The 20,482-nt window shown below is 25.5% G+C and overlaps 5 protein-coding genes across 5 annotated transcripts; 2 read left to right on the top strand and 3 right to left on the bottom strand.

Moving 5' to 3' along the window:
• Positions 1 to 4,382: 4,382 nt before the first annotated feature.
• Positions 4,383 to 6,018, bottom strand: OCT59_004604 (uncharacterized protein; the record flags this gene model as incomplete). The annotated part of the gene is made up of 6 exons (XM_066148395.1): positions 4,383 to 4,396; positions 4,466 to 4,510; positions 4,576 to 4,848; positions 5,321 to 5,438; positions 5,512 to 5,747; positions 5,835 to 6,018. 6 exons carry the CDS (start codon positions 6,016 to 6,018, stop codon positions 4,383 to 4,385), a joined length of 870 nt encoding a protein of 289 aa, XP_065996998.1.
• Positions 6,019 to 9,729: 3,711 nt separating this feature from the next.
• Positions 9,730 to 9,936, top strand: OCT59_004603 (uncharacterized protein; the record flags this gene model as incomplete). The annotated part of the gene is made up of 1 exon (XM_066148394.1): positions 9,730 to 9,936. One exon carries the CDS (start codon positions 9,730 to 9,732, stop codon positions 9,934 to 9,936), a length of 207 nt encoding a protein of 68 aa, XP_065996997.1.
• A 1,600-nt stretch (positions 9,937 to 11,536) lies between these two features.
• OCT59_004602 (uncharacterized protein) lies at positions 11,537 to 13,051 on the top strand (the record flags this gene model as incomplete). The annotated part of the gene is made up of 5 exons (XM_066148393.1): positions 11,537 to 11,636; positions 11,748 to 11,920; positions 12,099 to 12,147; positions 12,385 to 12,879; positions 13,017 to 13,051. The coding sequence occupies 5 exons, from the start codon at positions 11,537 to 11,539 to the stop codon at positions 13,049 to 13,051; spliced, it is 852 nt and encodes a 283-aa protein (XP_065996996.1).
• A 329-nt stretch (positions 13,052 to 13,380) lies between these two features.
• Positions 13,381 to 13,830, bottom strand: OCT59_004601 (uncharacterized protein; the record flags this gene model as incomplete). The annotated part of the gene is made up of 1 exon (XM_066148392.1): positions 13,381 to 13,830. The coding sequence occupies one exon, from the start codon at positions 13,828 to 13,830 to the stop codon at positions 13,381 to 13,383; it is 450 nt and encodes a 149-aa protein (XP_065996995.1).
• Positions 13,831 to 19,501: 5,671 nt separating this feature from the next.
• Positions 19,502 to 20,479, bottom strand: OCT59_004600 (uncharacterized protein; the record flags this gene model as incomplete). Its single annotated transcript, XM_066148391.1, has 3 exons — positions 19,502 to 19,509; positions 19,591 to 19,671; positions 20,335 to 20,479. The coding sequence occupies 3 exons, from the start codon at positions 20,477 to 20,479 to the stop codon at positions 19,502 to 19,504; spliced, it is 234 nt and encodes a 77-aa protein (XP_065996994.1).
• Positions 20,480 to 20,482: the final 3 nt, after the last annotated feature.

Raw genomic sequence — 20,482 nt, 5'->3', positions numbered from 1 at the left:
TTTAATAAATAATTTTTTGTATTATTCGTATGTAAAAATTACTAATAATAAAGGAAAAGAAAAAAAAATGAAAAAAGTGGTGAAACGTTATTTTATGTTGCAATAATTCAAGATCGGCAACAAAATTATTAAAAAAGACTAGTTTACAAACTACCCTAGCGTTACCCCAAAAGAAAGCGGAATTATGCACTGTCACATGAACTGTGCGGTGACAAAATAATGTGTGACGAATAAGTTTTTACCAACTCGAGGTGTGACGGATGTGATGAATTTTGCATGGTCACGTGACCAGTGCTTTTTTGGGTAACACTAGGCTAGTTCTAGTTTACACCCTTAAAAGGTTTGTTGATTGGTTCAATTACGAAAAGGGACAAGTCTATATTTAAGACAATGGAGAATATATTACTACATAATACCAAACATGATAGATCAGCGCTAAAAAGGAAATCACTTGACTACGTTACGGTCAGTACGTTACTTTTCGTACGGCACTATACGTTTCAAAAACATGTTTCAAAATTGTGAGATAGTTAATCTATCTAACTTCAAAATTAACTAAAAAAATTACTTTAAAACATGTGATATTGTTTATTTTAAACAACAATTGAAAATTTTTCTATCATACATTTATTTTCTACTAATGCCATCATAATAATAGTAAAATCACACTGCATGGCAAATAAAATATAAGTGTTTATTTATTACTCTCTTACTTGATGGGCAAGTAACATCCCCACCGCAACGCGACAGTTACACCTAGTTTATTACTAATTTTGCAAAAAGATAATTTGTATTGAAGTAAAAAAATCTATTCTATTTTATTCAACAATACTAAATTATTTTCTAGCTTGATTTTCCTGACAAAAAAAATATTAGATAATTATTATATATTATTAATTAATTTTTTAAAAAAAATCTGCAATGAAATAATAAAAAAAAAAGAAACTATTTTATTGTATTCTTTTTAATTTATTTATTTATTTATTTATTTAAAAAATTTATTTCTTAAGTGATGTTTTTCTTAAACTTTGATAATTATACAATATTATAATAGTCACTATAATAGGACCCCGAACAATACTGATATAGGTAAGGTCCAGAAAAAAAAATTTACTATTAGCTGTACGCAGCACTTTTGACTATGATCAGTACGCATTTATAGCTCCTAACCCCTGAAATTTTTACAAAATACGCATTTTAATCCTCTAACTTCAAGTCGGTTTTTAAAATTTTAATTGGCTCTTTTATTAGTTGTATCAAATTGTTCTCTGTCTTCGTCTGTTTTACATCCTGAACATGCTACATGTCTATTTAAATAATCTTCTTCATACCTGTGGCTTAATTTGATTCCTTTCCCACATATACATGCTACTTTTTTTGCATTAATAATATGAGTAACGTATTTATGTTAGCCAATCACTCTTTACCATATTTCCAATGAAACATTATGTATGCAATACAGAAAAGATTTTTTTTCAAAAAAAAAATTTATTTTAAGATGATCGTTAAATAAAATTAAAAATATTAAATTATTATTACTTATTTCCAAAAATGTACCAAAAATAAGCAAATCCAACATCTTATCATCCTAAAATCCAATCAAAATTACGCAAAATCAAAAGATGACAACGCATCTTCAGCTCCTACCTATATTAGTATTGTTCGGGGTCCTACTATAATAATGATATATTTTCTAACTAAACATTTTTTATCAGAAATTTTTTTAAATTTTAAATTTTGGATCATATAAAGCACATGATTTATGTTGATCATAGCCTATTCATAGGTAGGGCACTATATATATCAATACAACTGATATAACGAATTGGAATAATAAAATAATAATAATTTAGTATTACTTAGTTTAGTTCTTTTGATCATTTTTGGAATAATTGATGATAATCAATTTCTAAAAAAAAATAATAAATAAATATCAATAACAGAAAATAAAAAAAACATAATACATAGAAAAAAAATATCTCACTAATTAATATGAAAAAAAAATTCCCAGAAAAACTAATTATAACGACCTATTGACATGAAAAAAAAATAATTCCCAGAAGTATTAATTATAATGATCTATTGTTACAAAAATAAATAAATAATTATGTTACAGCCTAAAAAATAATAGTAAGAATCGGGAAAAAAGGCAATTGCCGTAGCAGCGCAGCATCAATCCAAACCTAAATGGTGAAAGAATGTATTCGAGAAAAAAAAATTCGGTTTGAAAAAAAGCCAAACCGAAAAAGGAAAAGTGGAAAAAAATTTTCTTTTAAGACAAATTTTTTTTTTTTTTGATCTTTTTTTTAGACCGATTTCTTTCTTTATCCTTATTCCTTTCCCCGAATTTTTTTTTCTTTTTCTTTCGAATTTTTTTTATTTTCTCTTTCCTTTTCCTTTTCAGTTTCTTTTTTCAACCCGATTTTTCTCTTTGTCCTTCCCCACAAATTTTTTTTTTTCGTTTTTATTTTTCTGAATTTTTTTTATTTTTTTTTCCGGTTGGCTTTTTTTAGGATTAATAATTTTTCGGTTTTGGAAAAAAAAACCAAATTTAAATGGAGAAAGAACGAAAAAACAAAAAAGAAAGAGGAAAAAAAAACGAAAAAATCTTTAAAAAGTAAAAGATTGGTTCAAGAAAAAAAAATGAAAATTAAAAAAAGAGGGGAACTGAAAAAATTTAGATTGGTTGAAAAAAAAACTGAAAAAAAATAAATATTTGAAAAAAAAAAAATTCCGATTAAAATTTCATTAACCGGAATTGGATTAGATATACATGACATGCCGATCAAGCGGATCAGCAATTCAAAATTAATTTATATAAACGTTAGTCACACAAACACTATTTTTTTTTGATTATATAGAGATAGATAAGTGAATTATGTCAGTCTATATCATAAAATACAGTATTAACCACTCTTCAGTCATTTTTGAAACATCAATAATTGCTTGTTTTTCAAGATCAAGCAATTTAATAAATAATCATGTCCATTATTAAATTTAAAAATATAAAAATGTTCATAATGAGACGAGAAATGTTGTATATGCACGATCTGCAAATTATATATTTTTTTATATTCATTCTTATATTTCACTTTAATGAACAACAGTAGGTGAAAGGACAAGGTAAATACACAGTGAAATTCGATATAACGGAACTCATCCATTCCAGTAAAAATATCCGGTATATCGAGACTTCCGATATATCAAAAATTTCGATATACCGGATTTTTATATAAATCACATGAAATTCTGTTATATCAAATTTTTATTTGTGCGACATGTGCAACGAACATTGAAAATTCAGATTATTTTTATTTAAACATTATTTGAGAAATTTTATACACTGAAATTAATTAAAACTTAATAAAAAAAATCATCTATTCTACCCGGACATATTTTCAATAAAAAAGTTCGTGATTAAAGTGTAAAAAAAAAAATTTCGTGTATGATCTGTTATTTATTTTTATTTTTAGGGGTTCACATATATAAATATTTCCAAATAAACAAATCTTATTTAGGAAATTCTGTTTATATTACATACTTATAAAATTATGAAATTTTTTTTGAATATATTAAATAGGAATGTTGAAAATATTGAAGAATTTTTATCTGAGTCTTAAAACTCAGTTCAAAGCTTGCGTATTCCACTAAAATTTCTAAAAGGTCACACTTGCTGCTAATTTTATTTGGTTTAAAATCGTGAATCATCACTTGTTCCGGTAAATCGAATCATTTTTATAACTGATTTGTTATTTGTTCCGTTATAGTCATTATCGAGATTTTACCAATAAATTTCGTTATATCAAAGTTATTTTAATATATATAATTTGGTTCCGGAAAAGTTCCGGTATAAGGCCAGTTCCGGAGTTCCATTATATATCGAATTTCACTGTGTAAAATGATCAAATTTTTGAAAGTGATTATTAACTTTAAAATATTTTACCCTCTTTTTATACTTCCTATTATGTAAAGAATATTTACAAAAAATAATTTTCATTCTCATCCACAATTTATACGATAACATAATACATATAGTATATCTCGAAATGATTTAATTAATATATGAACTTCTCAGTGATGCCTTTATTACAGTAAGACACACACTAGAAGTAATTTTTTACAGTAAACTTAGTTCGTGATACTTATTTATATAATTATTGAAATATTAGTGATTTATTTATTCATAAATAAAAAAAATAACTTTAAATTTTATTATAATGTTAACTTTTAATTTTTTCGGACATGAATATAATTCCTAGAATAACATTATAACATTATCCTTGATCTCTCATCAAATTCACAATAAAATAAAAAAAATAAAAAAAATGGATAAATTATAGGTATTTTACATTTTAAATATTTTCATTTTAAAGTAACTGTGTTTAACTACTTTCATCTATAATAAAAAAAAAATAACTTAATTAAGATTTTATAAATTATTAAAGTCGCATGCAAAAATAATTACCTTTAGAATTAATATCAAGTTTAGTAAAATTCATTCTTAGGGAATCTGTAAAATAAATGAATAATTATTACTCTAAATAAGTTTAAATAATTATTTTGAATTAAAATTACCTGAATATTCTAAATCATCATTGTTAGAATTTTTTGGCTCTGGAAGATTTTTAAAATCTAAAAGTCTACTTGTGTAAACTGCTTGAGGATGTGTTATATATGAGAGTGTACTAGTAGATGATAATGGTGATTTAACTGTTGAAGATGACTTTTTGTTAATTTCATCTGCTTCTTTAGCTTGCTCCCTGATTAAAGAATCAGATTTATCGCAATGAGACCACAATTTAGTAAATAAATTTCCTAATTCATCTGCTTTAGGTCGTTTTAATGGGTCTGCATCCCAACATTGATTAATAATGTCAAGAATTAATTGAGGTATTTTATAATTAGACTTTGGCCTCAACCCATTACAAATTTTCATTGCTAAGAATTCATCATGAGCTATATCATAATAAGGAGGGAAACTTGTACAAATTTCATATGCAATGATCCCATATCCATAAATATCACTTTTTTGAGTATTCGTTTCCTCTTAAAACTTCTGGAGCTACATAAGGTAATACTCCATATATTTTTTTATTGCTATTTTGAGAGGGTTTGACATTTGCCGGTTGACATAATCCCAAATCAGTAATAAAAGCAAATTCAACAAAATCGCTTAATATATTTCCACAATGGAAATCATGATGAATTAATCCTTTTTTATGAATATCTTTAAGACCATATGCAATACTATATAAACTCCACAACTTTCGCTTCCAATCCAGTGAAATAAAGTTGTTATTTAAATGTTGTCTTAAGTTACCCTCTTTTAAATCCATAACCATCATAAAATTATTTGTTTTTGGATCTTTGGTAATACCAAAACAACGTACTACAAAATGACTATCATATGATTCACAAGCTAAAATATTTGATTCAACCTTAAGAGAAAATTGTAGTTAGTTTAGAAATTATAAAGGCTAATAATACTAAAATCAGTAGAAAATATCTTACTTCTTTTAAAAAATCTGCTGTAATATCTTGTGAATTATGTAAGCACTTTAAAGCGACTTTTGTTTCACCTTTTCTTTCCATTTGATTATTGTCATAATTAATTTTCCAAGGACCATCTTTCCAAACTGCTTTAAAGGTAGTTCCAAATCCCCCTTTTGCTAAATATTCAACATCTTCAAATTTATCATATTCAATCCACTCTATGATTTGGTTTTCATTTTTAGCATTTAATTGTACTTTTTGAATAAATTCATCAACGTCATGATTTCCACTTGTCCAATTTTTGAAATTTTGTTTAAAATATTGTGATTTACATGACTGACAATAACTATAAGTAGTTTTAGGCTGCTTACAATTTTTACATAAACCATTTTTTTTATAACGTTCTTTTAATTCTTCATTTGTTATTAGTTTATCAATTAACGATTTTTGTTTTTCAGTCAAATCATAACGATTGAACTCTTTTATTTGTTCAAATACATCATCAGTTAGTTTAATTTCATCCATTTTAATAAATAATTTATCAAAAAAATATGTTATTAATTCGTATGTAAAAATTACTAAAAAATATAGGAAATGAAAAAAAAGTGGTGAAACGTTATTTTATGTTGCAATAATTTCAAGATCGGCAACAAAATTATCAAAAAAAGACTAGTTAAAATACACAGAAGAAACACAATAATCTGATCAGCAATTAAATTTATTCAATTTTGGCAATTACAATAGCTTTTAAAGCTAACCTTATCATTGAAAACACTAAAGTTGGCCGTTGGAGGGGTACAATGCATTAAAAAAGGAAAAGTCAATTTTGAAACATAATAAATGTATTATGTAAGCAAACGAAATAATGATCTGCATCCGAAAAAGGAAAGCCGACGAGAACAAATTTTATTGTTAATATTTAATATGTTAATGTTAACGTTAACATTAACAGTTAACACTTTATTCATTTTGTTCGTTTCTTAATGCTGTAATTTAAATACTGAGGTCCACTTACCACCTATCACATCAAAATACTTTTTTTTATTTATTAATAAAAAATAAGATCATCTTCGAATTGCCGTAGAATTATGTCATAAAACAATTTGACTAACAAATATACAATCATAAAAATTATTAGATAATATAAAAATTAATAATCATTCTTTCATAAAAATTAAACAATTTATTAATTTAAAAATGGAATATTTTTTTTTTTTGGAATACTCAATTAGCTAATTGTTACACTAGAAAATTAAATAAAAATAGCGTTACCTTATCGGATATTCTTATTAAAATATAAATAAATGTGAAGAATTAAGTCCATTTAAATGGTGGATTAATGTATCAATGAACAGAATTAACTTATTATTCGCTATAATAGAAATATCCTTTAATCGTTAAATTATGGCACTTCCTTTATTATTTAAATTCTTAACATATACAAACACTTTCGTCATTTATATAGATTTATGCTCGTAAATTCATTGCATATAATTAAGAATAATTTCTAAAGTTTCGTAAGTGATATCACTGTCAGTTAAAGTGGGTGATATATTTTGGGATTCAATCATTTCGATTCCAATAATGCGTTAAAATAATCTGGTATACCTTAAGAATGGGCATAAAAAATTTTTTCATTGCTTGCATTGTATTATCAACAGCAGATGAAACTTTATGATTCTTTTGAAGTATTCAATTCATCATCCGAAATAGATAGTTCCGGTAAAGAATCAATAATATCGGACCTTATCCCTGTTCATAGTAGGTAAATAGTTTAATAAACCATTGTACTCTTACATTATTATCAAATGTTTCAACCGATAATCTTACTATTTATCTCCATTATGATAATCAAATTTCCAGGTGATTTCATTCATTTTAGATAAATAACCATTTTGCAATATGCATCAATATTTGTATTATACGAAATTTCATTCATAAATAAATTATTTCCTTCGACTGGTATAACATGATTGAGTGAATAATTATTATCAAATATTCCTTTACTAGTACCATCTTTAACTTTTGCGATTTCTACATGTTCATGACCACTTTGTGGTGGAATATAAGTTTGATGATAAAGATTGTTGTATTTCAGAAGTGAAAGTAAAATTTGAAGCTTTAGGAGCTCCCTTAGTACGATTAAATCTAAAGTTATTAAAGCTTTGGTTTATAGAAGTTGGTGTAATAGTTGAAGTTTGTCCATAATATTGTTACTGATGACTCTATTCACGAAATAATGAAGCAATTTGTTTTTTTAATGGGGTGAAATGAGAATTATTGCTTACATAGTTACTTCTTGAATCTATATCATTTTCATCATTGTTACCATTGTAAGGATTCTTATTAATGTTATTGTTATTATTAGGTTGTTGTTGTTAGAGTTACTGTTAGGATTATTGTTTGAATTTTCGTTATTTAAATTATTTGTCTAAATCATAGTGTATAAATTTTTGTCTTATAAAAGAGACAACATAGATAACGAAGGAACACAACAAAAATTCTTGGGGTATTTATACGTCCTGCATTTTTAATCATGGCACGTATAAGGGTATTCATAATTTTTACTCCACAATGCATTGGTCTTCAAAAGTTAATTTAATAAGGATTAATTTGAATGGGTCAGAACGAACTAAAAAATTAAGAAATTTATTCTAGGAATATCTGTACAATACAAATTTTTTTTTGAATCAAATCGGAAGGGAAGAAATAAATTCATCATTATTTTTATATCATTATCGGTATCACAACGACCAAATCTTCTTCCTAGGTTACTTACTAGTACATGCATTATAAAGAAGATTATGGCATCCTATATTTAATCCAATATAACATATATTATATATATTGATCCTTTTGTAAAATCCATAAACCCATATATATACCCAATGTGAAATTCTTAATAAGATGAAAAAAAATAAGTAAACAAAACAAAAAAATAAATAAATTCATTATATATTATATGTTTAAAAAATAAAAGTTTAACTTACATCGCATAATTTATAAAAGCTGCAAAAATGCATGAAATTTGTATAATAAAACTTAAATAACAAAAGAAGCAGCTATAATATGGCGATTTAAAAATGTTTTTATTATAGCGAATAAAATGTTTAATCCATGCACTGATACATTTAACCATAATCTAAATGGATGAGATTTTGCCAATATGAAGTGTTCCGGTAACAAGCGATAAGTGTAATGAGTTAACATTATTAACGTTCTATTAAGAAGTAAAAATAATGATGATAAACTTTTTTATCTATAAAAAATAACTAAAACAATTTTTTTAATAAAAAAATTAACTTTTTCGCTTACGAGTAACGAACCATAGTATGAATGTATGATAAAGTAACCAAAACAACCAATTTAATATTATTTGGTATTTTTCAGTTACAAATCGAATAGTAAAACGTTGTCTAATAAGCATAGTAAAAGTAAATTACATTAATTTATGTTTTTTACCTTATTATCATTCTTATTCACTTACCGTAAAACAAGCGGTTAGACTTACGAAGCTTAAATTTGTAAAAAATCACCCGCTCCATCATACGGAATCTACAAATTGTGTTAACCAGATATAGCAAGAACTCTATTCACATGATAATTATCATGTGACATCACGCCAACGAAATTTTAAAATATGGGAACGATCATTAAATATAAGAAAACCTATTACAGACGTCATTTTGAAAATACGACATCTTCACCTAGCCACCGCGCTTCGCGTCTTCGCACCAACAACGTTCCAGCGTCGTGATCCCATGACATCGGATGTACTATATTTTGATTAGTTTTCTGATGAATATGTGCCACACTAAATAGCTAAATATCAATTGTCTTTAGTTAAAGCATATAATTTATCATACAATCTTTGTAAAAAACCAACAATAATTGGTACCAAATAAACTGGTGAGTTATTATTTAATAAATATTTTTGTTTATTTTTCTTCCTTTATTTAACTGATCATATTTTGTCAAAATAACTTAAAATCCATAGGTTTGTTTCAAAATTATTATCATAAAACAATAATGGAGAACAATTTTCCGATAATACTTGATAATTCAGATATTAAATCAAAAGATTTACATGAAAAAATCTTGGAAAACTTAATATCAAATACCTTTCAACATTGATGGACCTTTTGGTTTAATGACAATAAATATAAATGATAAAATTAAAAATATATTTTTCTTATTGACATCATCAGTTCTCCAAGAACTTACATTTCAAAAGAAATGCTACAATCGTACAAGATGACTGTTCCTAAAACAGAAACTATAGGTGTGAAGTTAAATAAAATGAGAATCACAGCAATTATGTTTCCTGCTAATTTTAATTATAGAGATATAAATATCTTTGGTGCAGATTTTCCGTTTACATATAAAGCTCATTTATCTGCAGATTTTGAACAAAAGAATTTTAATATAAAATTTGGAATGTAAAAATAGATCATTTAAAGTTCAAATAGTAATTCTATTTTGAGCTCAATAAATTACTTTGATGAGATGATTGATAAATTATATTTTTAGCATAAAATAACTCCCAAATATTAAAAAGACATAATATTAGTGAATATATTGAAAGAGGGGAGGGGAATGTATGACAACGGGCATGGTTCACGACTGTGATCGACCGTTGAGCGATACATATTTTAATGAAGTTGAAAACTGATTTAAGTTAAAATTATAGTACACTTGGACATATATACTAACACCAAATACCAATAAATGCCATTGTCTTTAAATTTGTATAATTTTCATTAGGTGTTCGAACTTATTTTTGTTTTATTGTTTCTTTTATCCTCATTATTAACGATCGTCTTTTTTTCTTTTTTTTTAGATTTCTGCGGCGGTACTCTTATAGAAATAGAGGCTAGGTGGGTTTTCGGTTTTTTTTTATCGTTCTTTGATTTTTCGTTTCTGGTACTGATACTAATCGTACAAGACTGTTTTCAATGCTTTTAAATTATGAGTAAATTGGATTGGATTTTAAGTTATAGTCTTGGATTACATTTTTCTTTTGTGACTTATCATAATATTCTTTGAGAGGCCGGTAGTAACGTATTTTTAGACGCTATAAATGCATATTTGCGCTTGTATTTATTTACTTTTATAATATTTCATTTTATTTCAACTTTGAGAATTTATCATTTACTTTCAAAAAAATAATAATAATAATAATCACGTGCTAAATTATTTTATAAATATACTGTATACTTAGATTTAATTAATTCATTTTAAGCAATTGAACGAAAGAAACCCTATTTTTGGCCGTGCACACTTTGCATATAATTGAAGGCTGATCGTTTCTTCGTCAGCCGTTGCCAATTTCCTAATTTTATTCATACTTTTTTTTTTAACGTTACAAAAAAATTATGTAATTAAAATTTTCTTTGTATTGTTTATCGCAAACTCAAAATAATGAAACGATTTATTTGGTTAATCAATTTTTCTTTGTATAATGATTTGCAAAAGCCGAGTCAATAAGGCCTAAAAAAGAAGATTTTCTTTAATTACTACGCCATAACCTTAAAGGTTGAAGTTAATTGCTGCGGCGTTAATATAACTGTAAAATACTAAAATTACCCTCGCTTGTCTCAAATATTAGTTTAACGTTTACGACACTTGGTAAAAAAAAAAAATGTAATAAAATATAATGATATTTATTTTGCATTATCAAAAAACTTGTTCAAGTTGAACAATTCAATCGACGTCATATGAGTCATATGAGTCATTACCTGCAAGGATTTTAAATTCTGTATAAAAATTCGTAACACAAACTTCATTATTGGTGTTACACAAAAGCAACCATCAAACAGATCGACTTTCTCGAAATTTCTTTAAAAGGATTTAAATTCGGAGAGAGATTTCCATTCTCCTATTATAAAAAGCATTTAATGCATTTTTCTTTTTTCCTAACAAATCACCATAATTTGGTCGGTTTATTATTTTTAAAATACCTTTTATTTTCTTTAATAAGAATTTTTTGTTTGTAAAAATTTTTTCGTAACGGTGTTACATTTATACCAAACAAATAATAATAATGAAATTCAAAAAAGGACGTTTTAGTTTACATGAAAAAGTATATAATAATAATGAATTTACAATTAATGCTAAAAAAAATTTCAAAAATTGGACTAGTGGTAACAAAATAGTTGATGATTTTATAAAAAAAGCACAATTAAGAGCAAAGAATAATTTTGAACTTATCGAATGGATAGAATATGATAAGTTTTATAATATTGAATATTTAGATGAAGGAGGTTTTGGAACTATTTTTAAAGCAATTTGGAAGGATGGGTATATTGAAAGTTGGGATTTTGAGAATAATCAATGGAAAAGATGTAATAAAAATACTAAAGTTGCTTTAAAACGTTTAAATAATTCAAAGGATATAACAAATGAAGCGGATGAATTATTAAAAGAAGTAAGCTTTATTTTTTTCTTGTAATTAACGTATTTTGCTGTTAGCCAGAATTATGGCTATTTTTGGCCAGAATTATGATGATCTTGACCGGCATTAAGTGCAAAAAGGGGTGCTTATATACCGCAAAATACGGTACTACGGTATTTACGTTAAAAAAAAAATTTTTTTTTTTATTTAGATTGACTTGTGTATTGTGATGAACTCAGTTTGTGTAATTCAATGTTTTGGTATTACCAAAGATCCGAAAACAAATAATTACATGATGGTAATGGAATATGCAGAAAATGGTAGTTTAAGACGATATTTAGATAAGAATTATAATTCATTAAATTGGAAAGAAAAGTTGAACATTTTATATAAGATAGCGTCTGGACTTCTTTATATTCATTATAAGGGATTAATTCATCGAGATTTTCATTGTGGTAATATATTAAGTAATTCTGATGATACAATTCGTATTGCAGATTTAGGATTATGTCGACCAGCGAATGAAAAGAATTCACAAAGTAATGATAACAAAATATATGGAGTATTACCTTATGTAGCACCAGAAGTTTTAAGAGGACGAGAATATACACAAGAAAGTGATATTTATGGATTTGGAATTATAGCAAATGAAATATGTACAGGATTACCTCCTTATCATGATATAGCTCATGATGAATTCTTAGCGACGAGAATTTGTCGAGGGTTAAGACCAAAATCTAATCATAAAATTCCTAAACTAATTTTTGACATAATTAATCAATGTTGGAATGGGGATCCTTCGAAACGACCTAAAGCAAAAGAATTACCTAAATTATTAGAAGATTTAATTGGGAGAGCTGAAATAAATAACGAATGTTTATCTTTAATTTCAACAAAATCACCAGCTACTAGTATTTTTTCGTACACAAAACATCCTCATGCAATTTATACAACTAGAATTATAAAATATTCAAAATATTCAGAATATTCAGGTAATTAAAAAAAATTTCATAAATTTTATTTTTTATTCACGAAAAAATTTCATAATTTTATTTTTATTCACAAAAAATTTAAAAATTTTTTTTTTTTCTATTATATAATATTTTAATAATAATCAAATTATCTATAGCTTCCTTAAAAATAGATTTCGCCAATTGGACATAATTTCTTTCTTTTTTTTTTTTTAACATAAAATTAAATATCTACTTGGGAATAAAATTTATCGTTCAGTTATCAATTAGCATAGAAATTAAAATGATTTATAGAAAATGATGGTGGGAAGGTAATAATAATATTTTCGAAAAATTTACATATTGTAAGATTACATTTTCAAAATTATATAAAGTTTTGTATATACATAAAAAATTCAAATTTTCTTAATCAAGTCTATCTATTATACAAGTTATGAAGTTTATGAGATGTTACGAGAAGAAATTTGTTAAAAGTTCTTAATAAAAACTTTTATATATAAAGGGATTATGTGCAGGAATGAGTTATAAACATCCAAATCCAACATTATTATCATTATTATTAAAATCTTTTACTCCATTAAAAAAATGATCCTCAAAAACACTATTAACCGCTTGTGTTACGTCCAATCGAATAATTCTACTTAAAGTTTCATCACGAGCTCGTATTTTATTTAAATTGATTTTGTTGACGTCATCAGCCAAAAGTGTAAACTTGTTTTGTAACGCAGAATATGTGATCCAAATATGATCCAATGCAGATTTTACTATAAATTCATCGTGCACTTTTAATCGGATCGCCTCGGACTTTAAATATAATTTTAATAAATCTCTTCCAGTTAATAATTTGAAATTGTGAAGGGGTTGATCGATTGCGATAAGTGTCTGTGGATCATTGAGCTGTTTAAGATAATCATAATCTATTTGAGCCAAGAAGTCATCAAGAGAAACGATATATCGGAATTTTACGTACATTTTTAATAATGATTTCGTTGGATTAAATTGTAAATGTATTTTTTTTTTAAAAAAAGTTTTTACTTTTTTTTTAAAAAAATAAAAAATGAAGTAAAATTTGAGAACTAACGTTACTTTTATATAAAAATTTAGATAATACATAATTGATACAGTATTACAGTATAACCCATTCTAAATTTATTATTATTGCGGCTTTATCTCAATATCTTATCTTATTTATGATTTCGGTTTTAAAGTTAACGAATAATATATATAACCGAAGCGCAGAAAAACTTTTTATGACTCAAAAAACTCCAAATTTTTTCCGGATATTAAAATAACAACCTCTTAAAATTTCTCAAATTGACACATGTTAATTTCATTAAATTTATTACGTTAATATCCTATTACTACGGTTGTATTCTTTTAGCAATTATAGTATATCTATATGATCAATCACGACAATATATAAGTGATTTTGATAAAAGATAAAATTGATTACTTGTCCAATTATATATCATTATTTTAGAGCGTGGTTGATCAACTGTTTTTTGTGGGGAAAGAAGATCAGTTTACGTGTGGCATGACGATATGTGGCTATGTAAAAAAATTTTACCGTATTTGCCATACAAAAAATGAATTATTAATTCTTTTACATTCAAGAATTACACGTTTTTCAGCATAAAAAACAAATATGTCGTTACATAATTATTTGTTAGCTCTATTTATAAATGATTTACGAAAAATGTTTTTTTTTGTTTATTAAAATTAAAAATTTAAAAAAAATATATATATATTGTTTGACAAAAAACTTGTCGTTTCAATATAATAAATTCTTGATAAAATTTAAATGCCTTCTTAAAATTAAACCAATTTTCCCGCTTAATTTTAATTTTAATTTTATTTTTTTACGTTGATGTTCATTTCAAATATCGAATGTATAAAAAATCCAAATTAAAATAAAGTTTGTTTTTTTTTCTAATATTCTATTGTAATACACAATTATATCAAGTTATTTTGGGAAAACAGCGGTACATTTCAACAAAAAATTCCATATCTGTAAAAAGTAAAACAATGAAATTTTTCGCAGTGAACCAAAATTCATTGATAATTTTTAAAATGATAGGGATATCCGAGATAACTTTCATCAATTATTACGTTATCTTTATGAAATCATCAACGTGGATCGCTGTCCAATTAAAATTTCACGTGCTGCGTATAGATGATTATATAAACATTTATTGACGTTTATTGTTTTAAACGGAAAAAGTTTCATAAAAATAATTAAAAATTCATTAAAATAAATAAATAAAATCAATGATCGAAATTATTTTTTTTTGTTTTATCATTTCATGATATCATCTTGTAATAAAATCAATCAAACATAAATTATTTTTATCAGTTTTATAAAATTTATAAAACGAAAAAAAAATTAATTTAAATTTTTGATAATCGCTCAAAATCAATAATAAAAATCGTAACTAAATAATAATACATTTTTCATTCATTAAAATCAAAATTATATTTGTACTTTATCTCTGTTAGGCAATTCTCTATAAAGAAGGATATCATTGAATTCTACTTTTGAAATTTGAATAATACAAATTTTTATAGAATTTTCCAATTTATCCAATTTATGCAAAAATGTACTCGTAAGGCGAAAAAGTGATCAACAACAAAGTAAAATTACTCTTTTTCAGAAAAGGTCCCGTTCTTTAATCTTGGGGCTTCATTGTACAAATGAATGCATCAAATATATGTGTATCACCAATTTATAAAACGTCCTTGTTGTACGACCAAGTTCCATGACCTTAAATGCAGTTCCAGTGACCCATTGACCCGGTTACTAATAAACTCTATCCAATGAAATAAGCACACTATGTTATTTTATTTTATCGTTGGATGATTTACACTTTGCGATAAGCGTTTGTTTATTAAATATTTTAAACAATTAAAAATTCAATGTAAAGTTTTTCCGCATATTTTTTCTTTTTATCAAAGAAACCATTCTACAGATAATAGGAAATTCCGCTTATTAATTTATTAAATGTGGCTGATAATAATTTATTATGATTAAATGATAAACTCATGTTTTTAAACGATATCAAAATGTTTTATGATGATATAATAAACACTTTTTCATATAAAATTTACAAAATATTATTCGTTACATAACAAAATTATAAATTTTATTACGGAAAATTCAGTTAATTACATAAAGTTACGTAAAGTATTACATATTATTATTTACATTGTAATAGTCAACAATAATTTCTTCTTGCCATATTCTTTAAAAAAAATTTATCTGATAACGACATTATTAAATTTACCTTTAAATAATTATTTTATACCAGTCTTTATATGTGATTCTCCAGTAATTCAAAAAAATAAATGTATATGGCACAAGTTTATAACAGGATAACGTACTTACGTACGTAAAATTATTGTATTCGCATAAAATTATTTTTGTATTTTCGTCTCATCAATAACATTATAATTAATATCGGTATTATTTAATATTTTTAAAACTTTAAATCGTTCATTTTTTGAGATAATTAAATTCAAATCGTATTCCCTATAAAAAAATTTTTACAAAATTGATCACATGCCTGAATTTTTTTTTTTGGAAATTGGAATTCAAACTTGAAAAATGCAAATTTTTCCCAGAAAATATTTTATAGGAATTGACTTGGAAGTACAAGTCGTACCAGCTAAACCGGGTTGTGAAATTTGATGTATGATGTACCAATGGTTCAGTTCAAACTATCTACGAATCCTAATGAACTGATAATTTAACAGTTCAGCTCAAGTCAAATCGAACCATGAAGATCAATAATAATTTATTATATCAAAAAATATTATTATATAAATAGCTATAACCTGTTGTGTTGCAACGTAAAGTTTTTATTTATTTATAATTTGGATTATAATGTGAGTGAAAAATAAAAATTTTTAAATTAAATTATAATATTAAATTAATAATAAAGAACAATATTAAAATAAATATTATTTATACTAATTATTTAAAGAAATTGTATAATTTAAACAATTATTAATTCTATTTCGGATATCATATTTATTCTAACTAAAAATCATGTAAAATATATTTATTCAAAAACAAATATTTATTTCGATTACATCGCAGCGCTGGTCCAATCCAAACTTAAAAAGGCAAAGGAACAACAAAAATTAGGGAAAAAGGAAAATATTAATAAAAAATAATAAATAATCAGGAAAAAAAATATTATTAAAAAAAAAGGTGCTAACCGCAACAGTATTCTGATCCAAACCTAAAAGGTGAAAGAACAAAAAAAAAAATAAATTTGAAAAAAATAATTCGGGTTTAAAAAAACCGAAAAAATTTTTTTTTTTTAGAATCAACGTGCAGCTGATTGCATCGTCCCAAGAGAATGATCCAGTAATATGATTTTTTATAAACTAAATTTTTTTTCGATTAAAATTTTATTAACCAGAACTGAATTAGCCACAATAAACTTTACGAATCGAACTATAATAAACACAGGCGCAGTCATATCACGGATTTCTATGTTACACAATTCAAATTGTAATCTAAATATTACCAAATTGTTTTAATTGTACAGATACTAAAAATGTTTTTTGCATTAAATATTATTATAATCATTAAAAAACGATTCCAGATTATGTTTTTAGATCTTTTCTTTTATATAAATTGTTTTAAAGAAATACCGGGTATATGTTTTATTATTAGGCCACACAAATTCAATTTTTCGGTTCACGTAACATTGAAATTTAAAATTGACCCGGGGACCCGGGGTTTATTGTTTATTAATAAAAAAAGTTTATATATAAAATCGTGACATCTGATTGGTTTACTTTTAAAGGGGAGGGTAATTAAAGAATTTATTTTCGCTCCAGAAGTTCTCAGCCACGTGATAAACTTACCCGCCAATAAAATTGCTTATTGATCACGTGATAAACTTTTTATATGTAAAATTTTTTTTATTGAAATTTGAAAGTGACCCGGGGTCCACCCATGTTTCGTTTATTTTACCAGAGTGGCGCCGTCCTCGGGCGGTTTGATTATAGCATAGTATTAGATAGCGTTTGACTTTTGTTTTATCTTTTGTTCTTGTCTATCTTTCTGTAATCTAGTTCACGTGAATTTAAAAATAAAAATAAAAATAAATGAAAGTGACCCGGGGTGAAGTGAACCGAAAAATCAAATTTGTGTGGCCTTATAATATAGTTGTTGGAACCGTCAATTGTCCAATTAACATTAACCGATTCCAAGCTCTATTATAATATAAAGCTAATTTTATTAGTTTTTTTTTCTAATAAGCAAAAAATTTCAATTAGCCCTGTAAAAAAAATTGATCCGTTTTTTAGGTTTTTTATATTACAGCTTTTTTCCGTATTTCCATAAAATTTTTTATAGGTAACTATTTTAATTTAATTGGCAACGTTTAACTCAACAAATAAAAATGTTTCATATATTTACAAAATCACGACGATTCAATTCAGTATAAATTACATGTTTTATAATTCCGACATTTTTATTTGGTATTTACTTATGACTGTATATATAGATGTCATTAGAAGATTGACTCAGAATTTATTGTAAACAAGAATTTTTAATCAAATCTTCGCTTGATGTCAATTTCCGCATTGTAATTAATTATGTTATCGCTGTTAAATACAGTTAAAAAAACATCACGACAAACAAAATAAATAATATACCTAGAGCTTTCTCTTTGTGTAAATGTTTTTAAACAATATTTTTATTTTATAATGTATCGAATTTTAAAAATTTTGCCCTTCTATTAAATATTAATTATATATAATTGAAAATTGAAAGTTTTTAATTACTGCTGATAGAATAAAAAAAAAAGAAAAAAAATAGTGTGACATGCACATTTACGAAAAAATGAACATCGTAATACATTACCTCCACAGTTTAGAGAAATATTGTACACGCTAAAAATTTAAAATTAATTATTTTTATTAAACCCAAAGTTGTACCCAGAAATACAAAAGAAGCCACAACTCATAACATAGGAGAAACTATAAAATAAGATGAGATCTTTAGTATTGTTTAAAAAAAGAATACTAATTTATTATTCTATGATAGAAGCCAGGCAATATAAACTAACTTACCAGTTTTTCCCTCATAGTTCCTTGCTTCGCTACTAGTCCTCGACTAAAAAAAAAAATAATAATAAAATAATAAAATAAGGAAGCCCAAAATAATGTAATACGGCGGAAATAAATTAACAATGTCAATATTATTTGGGGCTACCGTTCCCATAGATCCATAGTTCTCAATCTTCGTTTTATTTTCCATTAAACACTGTTGCAGTTCAGCATTATCATCATCGAACTGGTAGGTGTCTTGTTAGATCTGGATTCATATATTGTATGAAAACGAAGTTAACCTTTACCTGGTGAGAATTGTTGGATGCTTTTGATTTCATTGTAATGTCATAATGTCATATTTCGCTAGCACTTCCTTCAAACTGCAGTACGATGAAATGCTCTTCTTTTGTTCCTTACACTCCTTAGCGAATTTTATAAGACAAACCGCATCTTCCAAGATCCTCCCGCCGAGACATCATAACCTGGGGTACTGTGACTTTTTTTTTCCAAAATATTAGTCTGTTCCTTTAAAAATTCGATGAGTCTCGGCATCATATTTTTTATTTCTATGAGAGTCTCATTTTCCTTTGACCATAGTAAAAATTTATTATTAAACAAAAAATGTCCGCTTTTAGAGTATGCTGCGTATGAGGATAGAATAATTACCTTTAGAGTAGTAGCCTGTCTGCACCTCTACACGTGATTCCACACTGTAAATGTTAAAGATTCCTGACGGCATGTAACCTCCTAACAACAAAACCCAGGAATATAATGATTAATTTTAATTATTAAACTCTTTTTTTATCGAAACATCAGGATACAATGTACAGTTATTGTACTTCGTTACGTTTGGAATTTAGTTAGGATTTAATTATCACAATGTATTACAGTGTATTGCACTTTCCATTGCTTCAATTTACCGCTTATTATAAGGACAGAATTTTGTCTCAAAAAAAATTATTTACCACATTATATAATACATTATGCATTTTTGTGCGGGTGTACAGGAAAAAAAAGCAAATTTATGCTAAATATTATTTATATTTTGATGCTTTCACATTTTACACTTTCATTCTTCTGTTTTAAGATCTTTTATATAATAGTTAAAGAAATTTTTATTTGTAAATAAACATTTTGCACGTTTTTTTAGTCTATATGAAGTTTCATAAGGAATTGAGGATTTTTTTTACGGTTACTTTCAAAATAAACAAACAAAACCATTATAAACAAACAAAATTTTATAAACAAAAAAATTAAAAAATCTACGAGATCCAGCCTCAATTTTTTATTTATTTTATAAATACACTGAAAAAAACGTAAAATACGAGTACTTTCAGAGATTCAAAAACAGGAACAAATAATGAGAAATTGAAAATATAATGTACTTTTTATAGTGTTAATGTCCTTCACCACGACAACTTTGTCCTTCATGCCTTTTTCCAATGTCCCCAATGCTCCCACAATCTTCATCTCTTTTTTCAATAGTTCTTATAGGAGCTGCTTGGGAAATAGCAACAAGTAACAAGAGGATTGCGAGAAGCAAATTTAATTTCATGAT

Source organism: Rhizophagus irregularis, chromosome 12 (genome assembly GCF_026210795.1).
Source record: "Rhizophagus irregularis chromosome 12, complete sequence".
NCBI lineage: Eukaryota > Fungi > Glomeromycota > Glomeromycetes > Glomerales > Glomeraceae > Rhizophagus > Rhizophagus irregularis.
Note: the sequence above shows the minus strand (reverse complement) of the source record. Positions and strands in the feature narration are given on the sequence as shown.